The sequence below is a fragment of the Psittacula echo genome (assembly GCF_963264785.1).
Source record: "Psittacula echo genome assembly, chromosome: 17".
NCBI classification, from domain to species: domain Eukaryota; kingdom Metazoa; phylum Chordata; class Aves; order Psittaciformes; family Psittacidae; genus Psittacula; species Psittacula echo.
In genome coordinates, this window is record NC_137753.1 from 789005 (window position 1) to 804524 (window position 15520).

Genomic DNA, 15520 nt, shown 5'->3' on the forward strand with positions numbered 1-15520 from the left:
GCCCACAGCAGGCTCTGGCAAGAGGATGCGGGTGTCAGATAATTGTGCTGCTGCCCTCAGCAGGTCCGGTCCTTCCTCAGGGCAGCTGGTGCATGCAAAGAGGTGACATTTACCCACCGAAAACAGCAGGACCCTGTAGGAACCCTGAAGAAATCTGTTTCTTCACACCCATGGAGAAAAAAACCATGACATAAATTGTGACATAAATTCCAAAGTCACAATTCAAGCAAATTGATTTTGATCACATTTCAAGTATCAGAGTTTAGAACAGGTATTTTCTTTCTTCCCTTTTTTGTCATTGAATATTGAATGTCTCCTCTGTACAACAGGGATGCAGCATATTTAGAGTTAGATTGGATGTTTTTGTATTAATTTTGGATGTTTCTTGTTTTCAGTTACCTCCTCCTTATCGTCGCTCTCCTCCCCATCCTTCACCTCATCCAGCTCTGCGAAGGACATGAGCTCCCCTGGGATGCAGGCCCCGGTGGCAGTCAGCAGCTCGTACGAGGTTCCAACGCATTCCGACTCTCACGGCAGCGGGCTGGAAGCTGAGCTGGAGCACCTAAGGCAGGCCCTGGACAGTGGCCTGGATACGAAAGAAGCCAAAGAAAAGTTCCTCCATGAAGTTGTGAAAATGAGAGTGAAGCAGGAAGAGAAGCTGAACGCGGCCTTGCAAGCCAAACGCAGTCTGCATCAGGTAAGAGTGAAAAATTGCTTTCCCTTGCTACTGTCTGCAAGGCCCCTTCCAGGTAGGAATGTTAGGTAGGCTCATGTGAAAAAGAATGGGCTCATTTTTCCCAAGTAGCAACAGCCTTTACTGGGGTACTGCTGTAAATCCAACCGGGAAACCCAAGTCTTCAGGAACCATTCCAACATTTTTCAGCTTGCCACCTGTTCTTGTCCTGGGCTCTAATCCCAAGGGACCAAAATCAGCATCTTTCCATCGCTGAAGGAATCTTTGGGCCCAGGACAGATTAGTTTGTTCTCATTGCAGTGAACTAGAAACCTTGAACCTACTAGCAGGGTTTTGGGGGTTGAGTTAAGTAAATAGATAAGTCTTCAGAGCCAGGTTGGATGGGGCTTGGAGCAACCTGCTCTGGTGGGAAGGTGTTCCTGCCCATGGCAGGGGGTTGGAACTGGGTGAGCTTTAAGGTCCCTTCCAACTCAAACCAGTCTGGGATCATATGAAATATTTTTAAGTAATATATGTTAAAGCTGATTTTTAAATATCTAAACTCAATGCAGTGTGTACTTAAAGTGAAGCAGGAGTTACTGGAGGTGGTTGATGAAGAGGTGAGTGCTGAGGCATTAACTCAAGCCTGCCAGAGTCGAGGGGGGGGAGCAGTGCCAGGCACGGCAGCCTGTCCAGAGCAGGGCAGGGCTGAGCGGCTGTGGCCACCCGGGGAAGTGAGACAGGGAAGGAGTGAGTTTCCCATGACCCCACTGCAGTGTCCGTTGAAGGGAGCGATGCTGCGAGGGGTGACTCTGACACCGGAAATGCTGCTTCTGGGGAGAAACTGCACTGGAGTTTCTAATTTAACCATCTGGGAGACAGATTTTAGTGCACTCTGGGGACCTTTCTGGGCTTGGGAGGCCTTTTAACAACAGCATTTATCAGCTCCAGACTTTCTACCACTGTAGCTTTAGGTTCTTTATCATTATCACTTCCATTAATGGCTCTCTTTTGGATTTGAGATTTCAAGGTAACAGCTTCTATTAAGAACCTGGACAGTGAGAATGGCAATTTCCAGAGCAAAGCATGGTTTTGCTTTGGCTGAGGGTTTTAGCCCAGGGTTTTCCAGATCCTGGGATAGAGCCATCCATTGGTGGGTTGTCAGGAGACTCAGGCTCCACACCAGCCACCTGGAGCACAACCAGAACTACCTGGAGTTAGAAAGATCATACGTTGGTTTTCTCATACTTGCCTTAAGTGGATTTGGGGCGGGGCAGGGCTTGGTAAAATGGAACCGCTTCCCAATGCCTTCAGTGAGTAGGGAACAGCATTGCTGCACAATAGGGCATTCACAGACTGCATTTATCACAACACTGTGCATCTTCAGTGTCTTCAGTTGAAGGGCAGGCACTGCAGTCGGGGGGTTTGGAACTTGGAGCAAGCGTAGAGCACGTGGCTTGTAGCGCTCTCCAACTGCAGTTCATCTTTATTCAGTCACAGATGGTCACAGCTATTTTGCGTGACAAAGCAAAATGTGGCTGTAGTGTAGAGGTTTTTATTACCCAAAAATTCAGAGTATCTTGAGTGCAGGATCTCACGTTGATTTAAAGCAGAAGAATGTATGTAAAGTTCAGAAGGAGGTTTAGACATGAGCTGCCTTGGTCATAACCGGCAGAAGTTGGTAACCGGGTTTGGACCGCTCCCTGCGCACTTCTGTTCCCGTGCACTGACTTAGTCTGTGCTTACAAGTGAACGGCTTTTGTATTCTAGGAGCTGGAGTTCCTACGGGTGGCAAAGAAAGAGAAACTGAGAGAAGCAACAGAGGCGAAGCGCAACTTAAGGAAAGAGATTGAACGTCTGCGAGCTGAGAATGAGAAGAAAATGAAGGAAGCGAATGAGTCTCGGATACGACTGAAGAGGGAACTGGAACAAGCCAGGCAGATCCGGGTATGCGACAAGGGCTGTGAAGCCGGCAGGCTCCGTGCCAAGTACTCAGCACAGGTAAGACCTGCACACCAGGAGTATTCTAATTCTAGCAGCAAGTAACTGACCCTTCCTGTGGGTAGCTCAGGTGTCTGTTCCCTAATGGCAGTGGCCTTCTTGTGTCTGATGGCCACAAGCCCAGCTCCTGCCTGTGCAGGGTCTTTGGCCCCATCACAGCGGCTCACAGCCCTAAGGCAGTGTCCCACTGTCAGTCCTACAGGTCTGCCCAGCACCAGGTGCGTTTGTCAGTCGGACAGCACCATTTACAGAGACAGACACACGCTGGCCAGGATTTCAGTTCCACTTGCAAGCAGTGGGTTCTGAAGGATGGGCAGGCTTGGCTTGGCTGAATTTAAATGCACATACACACACGTGCCATATTTGCAGGCTTACCTGCTACATACACACTTAAAGGGCCTCCTCCAGACCAAGTTTACTTACTCCAGACAAGTTTACTACCAGGCGTGTTGCTGCACACGCGTGCTTTACAAGCGTGTTGTTACCCAGAACATGAGCTGCAAACAGCTGGTGTTGTCGCTTTAAGGGAGGGAGACAGGCAGAGGTGCAGCCATCAGCTGGGCTCGGGAAGGGGAGCGGTGCTCTGCCAGGGCTGGGAGAGCTTCTGCGGGTGCAGCAGCAGGAAATGATGTGGGCTTCCTCCTGCCATCGCAGGATGTCTCACTGATAAGAGCTGTCCAGACTAAACATAACCGGGCTGTGCTGCTGCGCTGGGCGTTACCAGCAGCTGGCTTCCACCCGGCAGCAATCAGGGCAAGGCACCAGCAAATGCTGGTAATGTGGGACCATTCCTTGTGAGGGAGTAGAGGAGGCTTCCTAATGTGAAAGGCTAAAGTCACCTCAAAAAGCTGAATATCCACAGGTTTGTCCTTTTAGAGCAGCCTGAGGACACAGCAAAGCCCTGCCAGTGCTGTGCTGGGGCAAACACCTCATCACTACCAATGCCTCAGGACCTGGGGCTTTGTCTGGGAGCTCCCTCAGAGATTTCTGGATGGAACTGAGTGGAAAAATACCTCCAGTAACTTCAAAGCCTGAAGTTTACAACGGTCCATCCATATGACTTCAGTTCTGGAGTCATGTAAGACATTTTAAAGCAAGGCTTTCTAGCCCCTTTCCTCTTGCATTTGGCGGTGCAGGGGGACTTCATCACTTGGGTTTGTTCATCACTGCTGATTATTTTTGCGGAAATCACAATTCTCGAGACAGGCTCAGTGTGAGAGGAAGAGCTTCAGGCTGCAGGGGAGGAAGTAAAACAGCAAATTCGGGGATGTAAATGCGTAAGTGCCAAAGTACTCGACGGCCAATACCTACTGCACAGCAGTGTGCTTTAGGCCGTTCTTTTTTCTTGGCAGTGAGATCCCAATCTGGACAGGTGGGGGTTTTACATGGTGGGTTAGCCCCAAAGGTATGTGCTTTCCTTTTCTGTTAAGTGGCAATCCTTGGTAACAGCTGATCTTACCTGTTTGTGGCCTAAAACCTGCCTATTACAAACGGGGTCGGCTTTTCCCATCTTTACACCCCTCTCTCCTGGAGCTTTAGCTTAGTTACCTGGAAGTAAAGAATGGGAAAGGGTGAAATCCATTTCTGAGCAGTTACTACACCTTAGGGCCTGTTCCATCCTGTTCCTTCCAACATTCAGCTTCTTACTTACACGTTGAAAGGATCGGCATTTTCCCTGTTGCTTGGAGAGGTTCTGTTCATTCAGAGGATGCGCTGCATCCCAGCTTCCTCATGTCCATGCTCACATCCCCCCTCACCATCTACACCCCCCCCACACACACACATCCTCCACACCCATCTCACCTTACAGTTCCTTACATTTGAGGGATACAGAAGGTCTCAGAGGATACTGCAGTTGCTGTTGTTGGATATTAATCCATAGCTGAGACCTCAGGCCTTTTACGGGGGTAACTCAGTATGTCTCTAGTCACTCATGTTAATAACCACTGTAAAAGAACTGAAAGCAAATTTACCTTTGCAAACTCAGCTCAGTGATTACTAGGCTGAGTTGCTTTCTGCCTGGAGAAAGAGGAGGAATGGGTAAGGGTAAGTAGTGACCAGAGTTTGTTACATTAAGGCACTGAACTGTTCTGGTTTTCACCCACCTTTATGAAACTTCATGCGATGCACTTCATAATTGTACAGCAGCGTATGGAAGGAAGTAGGAAAAAGGGAATTAATTCCTTCCTCACCTTGACTTTGACAGTGGTATGTCTGCAAGTCCATGGCTTTATGCTCGTCTCCCTTTGTGCAAAGGCCCTGGTCTGTGTTAAAGTCTACAAACTCACACTGGAGCTCAAATACTAAAATAGTTTATTATGCTTCTGAATGTGCTTTTCTCCAGATTGAGGACCTACAGGTCAAGCTCCAGCACGCAGAGGCTGACAGGGAGCAGCTCCGAGCTGACCTGATGCATGAAAGGGAGGCTCGGGAACACTTGGAAAAAGTAGTCAAGGAACTTCAGGAACAACTGTGGCCTAAACCAAGCAGTCAACCCCCCAGCAGCGAAAACACAGTGAGTGCCCTCGAGAACTGACCCACCCCTCCAGCCCGCCAGAGCTGCACAGTAAGAGACGACACGTGGGGACGTGTGTAAGTGCATGTGTGAGTAGTTGTGTCGTGGCACACAGGGCTCTGAATATGGATTCGTACTAGTTGGAAGGCAAATGTTACTCTCTCTAACTGAAGCACTGAATGATGCCTCTCTTTCCCCGATCCATATAGCACAACATCTTACTGTGCCTAGAAAACACAAAGTGTTTATAAACAAAATACTTTTGAGTCCACAGCAAATTTTCTACTGGCAAACTCCAAGCAAGCAGCATTGTCCAGCTCAAATCAGTGCAGGCAAGTAGGGCAGGGGTTTTATGTTGCCCTATTGCCTGTTGGAACATTTTGGAATTCAAAAACAAACAAACTTTTCTTATAAGCTATTTAAAATAATTCATTACACAGACTTGGTATTAAAAAACTAATGAGATTTTTATAATGAACCTTTCAAAGCAAAACAAAAAACAACCTTTGATGCACAATTTTTAATGACTTGTTATAGGTTTGGGGATTCTCAATGCAGAAGCCCTCTGGTGATGATGCCATTTCATTAGCAGTTTTCCAGCCACCTCGGAAGCCATCAGTTTAATCCCGTCACGGGTATATGACAATTTCGGAGTGCTTTGATTTTTAACTTAGAAAGAATTCTCTTCGTTTCCTGAACACAAGAAGCAAGGGAGATGCAGGACTGGAAAGAGGGAGGGGGATGAGAAGAGTACGCGCTATACTTACAAGCCCAGCCTTACAAACTTCAGTGTTTGACATCACACCATCATTTCTAAAGACATCCTCACTACTCGGTGTGTTCAAAGGACTCACTTCATCCAAAAGCACTTCAGCTTACGGAAAAGAAAGAAGGAAATGGATAATCCATTAAGTAAGTCAGTTGAGAAATAAAGCAAAAGATGAACGCGTTTTGAAGCCATTCTGAAATCTTAATGTCAGTTTTCTGGAAAACTCACCTTGTTGCACCATCTTCCCATAAATTCAGTATTTACCTGCTTTTTACTATGAACTGTCAGTCCAGAGTTCTGTGCCCAAGGGGAGTGCAACATCGCATTATCGGATACTACAGACAAGAAAACATGTTTGCTGCTGTGAACAAGCCTACATCATTGAAAAAACAAAACTTTTTTGTTTTGAAAAAGAGAAATTACTTTAATTTTGGGATCCCAGCCGCAGCCCCAGGGTCCAGGTGCAGGCTGCAGGCACCGCGGCTCACTGGGGGGTGGTGGTGGTCTGTTTTTAGTTGGTTTTTCGTTAAACTGCACTTTGTCAGAATCTTACTCTGCATTTTATTCCACATTTGTCAAGTTTACAAGCTGAGCAGTCCAGGTTCTGCCCCACTGGGCAGGTGTGGGAATCATCAGCCCAGTTTTCCACCAGCTGCCACCTCGCACCGTCACCCACAGGAGCATCCTGTGGGGTGGAATCCTGCCCACGTGACCTCCCCAGCGGGGTTTGAGTCCCGCTGAGCTCGGAAGGCAGCGGAGATGCTCCCAGAAGAGCTGAACAAAGAACATTGGTGCTTTACTGAACAAGAGAAAAGTTCTTTTCACCCCTAAGCACTCACCTGTCACACTCGAGCTCATCACCTGAACGTGAACAAATTGATCTGGGGCTGCAGATGTGCCTTCCAGCTCGTTTTAACTCTCAGCATCTTCTAGAGGCAACGCTGACACTTTGGTGACCTTACAGAATACAAAAGGAAAAGAGAGAAAAAAAAGCCCCCCCAATGGATCATCCTCCCCAGAAGTTACTCAAAACAAAGAACCATTATTTCCAGTAATCTTTATTTGCTTTTGGACATTACTGCAAACTCTGTAAGCTTACAAATTATTTCTCAGTAGACAGAAAGCGGCTTCCAGTCCTGAAATCATCCTATTTACTTACAGTACATTAGAGAGATTATTTTTTTTCCTAAACAAGAGCTGTTTGCTTGAAACCATTATAATAACCATTATAATAACTGTGAGCATTAACAAAGAAGTTCATATATATGTTTTAGGTACAAAAAAAAGAAGAAATATGAAAGGAGTAGAATTACTGGGACAATGTAAAACTGTTGGGAGCAAGAAACAGTTCCACCAAGTAAATGATGGGAAACTGTCCGCTGATCCGGGGCTCTGCCCTCGTGCGTTTGGGATGCCGGAGACTGAGGCTAGTGCAGATCTCCTCCTCTAAAGTGCAATGCAAAAGGAATTTTGATTATGCTTAAGCAGGTTTCTTTTTTATGTGTTTTGTTGTTTTTTGTTTTTTTTCTTTGTATGTTTTTTTTCTGCGATATTAAATCATATGCATGGAATTAAAATCTCTGCCATAAGTATATTCATTAATGGGCATTATTACTGTCTTATGTAAAGGGTTTATTTTGTTATGCAGTATGCATAAAAATGTTCTCAGCCTTATGATTTCCAGCTCTGTATTATTCACCTATTTGTTCAAGGGAAACAGAGTAACTTTAGGTTTAGTTGATGCTGGATCAGCACTCACCTGCTCTGCTTCACTGTCACGCTACGAAATTACACCGAGGACACGTACGTCCCCCCCAGCATATCTGACCCCTCACGGTTTACACTTGGTTCCTTTGGGGTTTTCACCTGCTCTCCCCTTGTGACCCAACAAGAGCTGGCACCGTGCCTGCCTCCAGCCACCTTTTCCCAGGAAGTGGCTCACTCATCTGCTGCCCAGGACACGGTGGCTCTTTCTGAGTGTGCAGGAAGCAGACACGGTCACTGGCATGACGTCTGCTCTGCAGGTGATGCTTTTAGCTCCTAAATTAATGAATTCTGCATTTTTAAATGGAATAAATAAATAACCCCCGAACCCAGACCAGTGCATGGGCTTATCTATCAGTGGTAAATGGTCCTGTCAAACAGCCACCAGCACCTGTGCTTCACATGAGATGGGCCGGGCAGTGTTCAAGGCCAGGTTGGATGGGGCTTGGAGCAAGCTGCTCTAGTGGAAGATGTCCCTGCCCATGGCAGGGGTTTGGAACCGGATGAGCTTTAAGGTCCCTTCAACCCAAACCATTCTATGATTCTATGATTAAGACTGGCAAGAAAGAAGCCTACAAATTTAAGTTACAACCATTGTTACAAACCTGTTGTGTCCTTTTGCCAAGCATTATAGTAATTCCATGATCTATGACAGATGAACTTCTTTACCATAGTTGAGGTTCAGGCTCTATAGCATTTGATCCTTGGGAGTGAGAACGTTCTATAAAAACACTTGCATAAATTCAGGTTTAAAATCCAAAAGCCTAAATAAGGTGCAGGAAGACTGGGAACAAGTGTTCCACACCAGCAGCTAATTGGCAGGAGAGGCCTGAAGGACAGGAATTCCATTCTCAGGAATTTTGTCTTTCTGAAGGACATTTTACCATTTATTTCTGCTGAATATGGAATTGATTTCTAATTCAGAATTCCTGAGCGTGTCGTTCATTTCCACCTCCTCAGCAGACAGCCCCAGAGACACTAACTTCTAGAAACGGGCTGTCAGATGGTGGGAATCTTCAGCGACCCCCCCTTGGGCAGGCTGGAGGTGGGGCGTTGTGTGTGTAATTTCAGGGAGCACCCGCTGGCGGGGAAGGGCTGGGCTTGTCCTTGGGCTCACTCCGGGTCCTGCCGCATTCCATGCGCACTCCAGCCCGGGAGGGCCGGAACTGTAAAGTCCCAGCTTCGCCTTTCATCTGCTCGTTAGTTTCCTTTAAGAAGTTAACAGGGAGAAGAGGTGTTTCCTACAGGCTGTTGACGCTCCCTCTGCTTAAAAATGTATTACTTAATACTTGTATATTCAGTTTAATTACTCATTGTTTCTATAACTGAAAGAAGACTTAACGAAGGGAAAAAAAACCAACAGCAATAACATTCATATCTATGGAGCAGCTAACTCATATACATAATATTCTGCTTTTCAAACAGAACTAGCCAATGTAAAAAAGAAACAGTTAAAAGTCAAGTCAACCTGTAAATACTTGTTTTCATTTTACACTGTTGTATTATAAGTGTATATGGTGTTTACTTTTTCAAAACTCTTTCTTACCTGGTAGCTGTCTTGTTTTATGAGTTGTGTTTTTAACTGAGAAGAACCTTTGCTGTCTGTGAGGAACAACACAACAAACTCTTTTTGGAAGCTGCCGCTGTGGGTTCACCCTCCTCCACCACTGACATTTCCTTTGTCCTCGTTTTCACTGTAAAGTATTTTATTACCAAAAGATTGGTTCCTTTCCCCTCTGCCCCATCAGTCCACGTGTTTTAGAGAGAAGTTTTGTGTTGGTTTGGTTGTTTTGTTTTGGGTTGGGTTTTTTTTTTTAAATCAAAAGAACTCACAGAAATGACATTTTTTCAACTGAAGAAAATGAATCTTTACATTTATAATAGCCAATAGCATTTCAGCACATTTTTGTTATCCTGGTCTCTCCTATGCTGCTGCTAATGACAATATTATGACTTACTCTACTATTCTAGAACTATTTTTATGTAAGTAATGTATGCTTTCTTGTTTATAAATGCCTGATTTAAAAAAAAAAATAAGAAAAAAGCTTGGCATATTTATCTATTTCGCTGTGTACCTTGATAGTCCTTTTCCACATCCCCTCCCCTCGAAGCAGATAATATTGTAAAATAAAGGACTTTATGAGATTATGTATGAAAATAGCTATGCTTATATACCACAGTGACTGAATGTACAGTGTATAGACGCATTACCTAAAATAAAATTGTTTGTCCAGAAAAGAATCAGTAGCTGTGGTTTGGTTTTCGGCTTGGCTGTGCTGGAGCCAACTGTTCAGGTAAGAGCATGCCCATGTCTCATAGCCGGTGAGGGACCTGCTGGAATGGTCAGTGCTTTGTAATTTGAAGTTAAACCCCATGCACATACAGGAACTAGACACCCACACGCATGTATCCGATGGTTACTGCCATTGGCCTTGTGCGTGTTGTGCACGGAGAGGTCTCCAAAGCACCAGTGGAGGTGACCACATGTGCTGGTAAAGCCCTGGCCTTACCCTCAGTGCTGGGAAGGAGACCCAGGCCAAGCTCCCCAAGGGAAGGTGTGAGATGGGGGATGTGGCCTCGTGGGGAGAGATGAGTGATGTCCCTGGCTTGGACACTTGCAGGCCCAGCTTTCACCGCTGGCACTGGCCCAGTGCCTCACATAACGTGGGCCACCTCACAGGGCTGATCACAGGAATGTTACTGCATTTCAGTTCTACTAGATGGGTATTTAGTGCATGTGCAGCCAAGTCATATAAGACAAGGCTTATAAATTGTCCAACCCACTGTAGCTTGCAGGCCAATGGAACTTGTCCACATACTCATCCTCTGATGGACACATACACACTCTCACATACACCCACCACCAAACCCCATTTTGTCTGTAGGTGGAAACAGCATTACAATTGTAGATGCTGGAGGGATGTTCAGCTTTCCTGCTCTGCTTTAGCTTTTTTGGCATACCTAACCCCCCCCACAAAGAAAACCACCTTACCACCTTCAATGTGCCAAGGTGCACCAACCACCTGCAGCTGAGTCAAGACAGCACCTTGTTCATGCTGTTCCCCACACAGCCTGGTATAATCCTCTTGAAGGCATCATTTAAACAGAGCCATTTTCAGGTCTGCACGTGATGATATGGTAAAGGAGAATGGATATTCCATTGGAAGCGATATGTACTGCTTCATGGGGAAAGTCCAGCACTGCAGTGAAGTGTCTGTCAAATACAGAGAGCTGTAAGCATATAAAAGTTTGTACTGGGTCAAAGAAAAAGAAATACAAGAGGGGAAAAATGCAAAAAAGTAGAAGATGGAAACATGTTAAAGTAATTCTCTCATGGGTTTCTGAGAAATGGCTGCAGAATTTCCACAGCTCTGGTACATTTCTTAACATGCCCTTGTAAAACAGTGGAAAAGCCAGGGAACGATCAAACAGCTTAGACAAAAATATCTCTGCTTCCTCTTTGTGACTCACTGCAGCCTGCTTTCTGAGGGGCAGTTGGAGCAATGCCCCTCCTGCTCTTGCCAGAACTGCCCAGGACATGTTCAGTTTTGTGCACTCAGTGTTCTTCTCCAGGGACCAACTGCAGCAAAGCTGCACTTCTAGAGTTTGCAAGAGTTTAGGAGTAAACCTTGTTTGGTTTAGTCCCCTTCTGAAGTTAGCTGAGGCTAACTTGGATTAAGGCTTGGCCTCGCATATGGAAATCTCCAATGCCTGAATCCAGCTACCCAGTCCTATTGGATTCCATCCCTATTCTTGGACTATCCCTTTTCAGCTATACCAAATTTATCTGGCTACGCTATGCTAGGAGCTTTCATTTAACTGACCTAGATTACAAGCACAAACACACAAAGCAAGAAAATGTGCATTTCATTTGCCTCCTCCACTGTCCCGAACACAAGACTCTCTGATGGGAGCTGTACCCCCGAGGTGACTGTCACAGATCCCACAGAGCTCTGGGTTAGTGCTGGCAAAATTTTAAGAGACCCACAGCATTACTATCTTATTTTTTTCCTTAGTGGCTTATATATAAAACCAAAAATCACACAAAACCCCAGAGCTTCGCCTTTGCCAGCTGCAGCTGTGTATCAAGGCTGCCAGTTTCATCTCACAGTGGAAATGAGGTGTCCAGAAGTGGTTTGTGAGTGAACAGGCAGCTGGGGACATACTGGGAAGAGCCAAAGGCATTAAGTGGTACCTGTCAGAGTTTCTTACTGGCCAGCAAGAAATGGAGGTGTCCACACCACTCATGGTCACTCATAGAAAGCTTTTCTTTTACTCCATTTTCCTCACCTCACCTGGATTTGTGTAGTTCTTTTGGCAACATGCCTCCATCGATGCAGCTGCAGTTAAGACACTGCCCCTCACTGCAGTGAGTCACAGATAAGGAGCATGGCTCTGTAAACTGCTGCCCGGTCCCCAACCAACAATCCAGTGATCCATTCATTCTGAGCACTACAAAACTCCTTTGAGACCAATTGATACTCAGAGTTCAGCTAATGCTGGCAGTGCACACAGAAACCTGCCTGCAGACTGTGGCATGCTGAAGCACCTCTTGAGTTCAACTTGATTTCACAAAGTGGAAATAGTTTCGAAGTCTAAGAGAGGCCCCGGCCCCTCTGTGCTCAGTTCCCAACAAGTCCTTAGTGAGCTACAGGCCCCCTGCCCCAATGAACTTTAATTCAACAGGAACAACAAAGAATTAGGGGTGGGGGGGAATCAGCAGCCAAATGAGCTGAACTGCCCCATGCTCAAACGAGCTGCTGGATATAGAAACAAAAGTCAAATTTCCTGAGGCCTGAGTAAAACATCTTTGTGGCTTATTCAACAGCCACCACGGAAAAAAGGGAAACAAAAAACCCCCAAAACCCCTACCCAAGCCCATGTACATACTCTTGGAGCTGCTCATTCAGACCATGGTCTATACACTGTAAATTAAAATGCTCTGAAAGAGGATTAAACACCAGTTCAGCACTGCATCTCACTCAGTCCTTCTCATTTTAGTGCAAGCAGCACCCTTCTTTATACCAAACAGATGGAGCAAAGGGAAAACTGAACCCATAAAAACAATGGAGTAGAGGTTCAGTAGGGATTTTCAGTAGAAAAGATGAGAGCCCTTTTTATTGCCCGTGGTACCCAAACTGTGCTTTTTACATGCTCCCATGTTCATTTGTTGGAAAGATACTACAGAAATACAGCTTGGCCAGTGTGCAAAGAAGGAATAAAGCGTGCAGAAGATGATAGGAACCAGGGAAGCAGTAAAAAGCCAGGAGTGTCAGAGCTGATGATGGGACGTGAGTAATGTGGCTCTAAAGGCGCTGTCAGTAGGAAGAGAGCACAAATACAATAAAACGCAGCTGTATGACATATACTCCGGGGGAATTTTTATTAGATGGCTTATGTGCACTTTAAGCGCACCTGACTGCAATGCAGATTCCCACACACACTTACTTGGGAGGGAGAAAGTTTCCACAGATCTCTGCACTTAGGTGAATTGTTCTGTCCAGTACCCACAAGCTGTCTGGCTCATCTGCTTCAACTTACTTTTGTATTTGTTCTCTGCCGAGTCAGCTCCAATCCAGAACCTTGAGGATTTTATGCTTTTAAGTCCCCAGAGCCTATTCTGCCCAAGCTATCCTGGTCCTCCAGCCCCCCAGCGCTCTCCCCAGATGACAACTCTCTCATCTCATGCATGCATCAACTGCAGGAGAAAAACCCTGCAACACAAGAGGGAACCTACATGGGTGAAAAGAAACCAAGGCTTTATTGCCTTGAAAGGAGGTCAGATTTGTTCCAAAATCTGCTCATTTCTGTAAATATCAGAAAGACTTTATGTTTGAGTGATCACTATGCTTTTGTGAAGAAAATCATAAACCCATGATGTTGAGTTCACAAACCAAGAGCAGGCACATGGGCTGTCAGCAGGACTCAATTCCAAACCCAGTAACAGTAGGTGCTCTGGAGCTGCAGAAACTCCTCTGCTGGCTATTTGTCAAAAAAAATGGCATTAAACCCCTACTTCATGAGCAAAGGTCTAAAAACAGGTACTATACCAAGCACTAACAAGCTGTTGGCCACACAGCCCACAGACAAAACTGATTTGACCAGTACAAACAGATTCTGTTTTGTAGCATCCCAAAGTGACAATCTCCCTGCTGTTGTCTAAATCGAACTACAGTCATATTTGTTCATATACCCTGCAGGAAGCACCTACCAAACATCTCCACAGATATACTGGTGGCCTTTGAAATGTTAATTGCCAGCCCAGGAAGGGAGTGTCATTTTGCAGCTGGTAACTCTGTTAAACTCTCCTAAACCTCGCTCCTGGATTTCAACATTGCTTGGCAAAATGAGTAAGCAGTTAGATGTACAGAAGTGAAATTTATCCTGCCAACCCATAAGGCAAATGCAATGAGAAGCAGATACACTCATGAAAGCAAAACACCAAAACCCACAGCAATAAGCTGCATTTCCTTGCATATTAAAACCCCCACCCAAAACCTCCTGACCTCAAGACACACGAACTCTCAGTATATCTCAGTACTGGATCACACGCTGCGCAGCACGGCTGCATTGCCAAAAGACTCAACACATGCACCACTTTTAAACACTAGTTTCACTAGCACTGCCTCCGAGGAGCCCATTAGTGTACCTTTGCCATTGCTTTCTCTACAACCCTTTGAGGGTATAAACTGGGATGTGACGAGCAATGAGGTACTCTTGGCTACACCCAGAAAAAAAGCAAAAGCACATGAAATGATACATTAAGACCATGAGCAGACACAAGAGCCACAAGTCGCGCTACCAGGTTAAAGGCTCTGGGTTCTGCTAAGTTCTGAACTTCTGCACACATGAGTGGGTGCCCAAGAAATTGCCAGTGAGTAGAACCAACACTCAGCTCCCACCTGCCTTGCCCATGAACTGAGCTTACTACAAACAGACTCTTCAAGCTCCAGCTCTCGCAGTGTGTAAAGCAGGGATCCCATGCTGCTTAATTCAATTTGGCAGATAACATTGGTGAAAGGCATTGATTTCTTCCCTCACTCCCCCCTTCTCTTCCATCAATTTTCCCAGATAAGAAGCCTGTGGCTCAGACCCTGCTGGTGACGGATGCCTTGTAATTGCTTTGAATGGATTATCACCAGACATCTAGCAGGCATTTACAGTGCTACAGCTGTAATCAGAAACAGTCTCACCCAGTAGAAGGGCTTTGAGGGAGACACAGCTGTCTCTGTTGCCTCTGCCTTGTCTCTCTGTTCTTGCATTAAGCCTAACTTTATGCTTTTAATAGAGTAATATCTAGGACATCCAACTGACATCACTGTCCAGAGAGGCTAAGCGCCATTCAAATCCCAGTAACCCATTGCTGCTTCTGACCAGACTATGAGAGGACTGTCCTTCTGCACTGCTGAAATCCTGCATTTGGCTAAAGAAGTATCCACCTGTTTCAAAGGGGAACACTACCAGAAAATTGGGAATCAGAAAATACATATTCTGTTCCAGCAATTATTGGCTAACAGACATTAGATAAGACACTTCTTACCTCAGCTCACTGCTGCTTTTCTCCTTCTGCCTAGGCTAAATTGTCAGTAGTTTGCTTACAGAGATGACAGTGACATTCTAATTTGCTATCTGGAATTCAATTTGTGTGGCTGGGGGGAGAAACAACATGAATAAGGAAGTGTAAGAGACTGTGACATAAGAACAAAATGAAGCACTTTGATCTACTGTATTTTGTATTAATTGTACAAGCAGATGTAGCTGTATATGGGGCTGTAGATCCATGTTCATGACTGAACTT

General features: G+C 45.5%; 1 protein-coding gene and 1 long non-coding RNA gene across 4 annotated transcripts in view; one reads left to right on the forward strand and one right to left on the reverse strand.

Moving 5' to 3' along the window:
• Window positions 1-5242, forward strand: part of SKI (SKI proto-oncogene) — a 96803-nt gene extending 91561 nt beyond the window's left edge. For all 3 annotated transcript variants that reach the window (XM_080631254.1, XM_080631256.1, XM_080631255.1), the window contains 3 exons: window positions 396-697; window positions 2444-2674; window positions 5019-5242. In XM_080631254.1, coding sequence (XP_080487380.1) covers window positions 396-697; window positions 2444-2674; window positions 5019-5210 — 725 coding nt within the window. In that variant the 3' untranslated portion in view covers window positions 5211-5242. The remainder of the gene's footprint in view (window positions 1-395; window positions 698-2443; window positions 2675-5018) is intronic.
• Window positions 5243-6810: 1568 nt separating this feature from the next.
• On the reverse strand, window positions 6811-10315 carry LOC308228133. The gene is made up of 3 exons (XR_013958174.1): window positions 9934-10315; window positions 9269-9416; window positions 6811-6915 (listed from the first exon to the last, which is right to left on the reverse strand). It is a non-coding gene; the product is annotated as an uncharacterized lncRNA (long non-coding RNA).
• Window positions 10316-15520: the final 5205 nt, after the last annotated feature.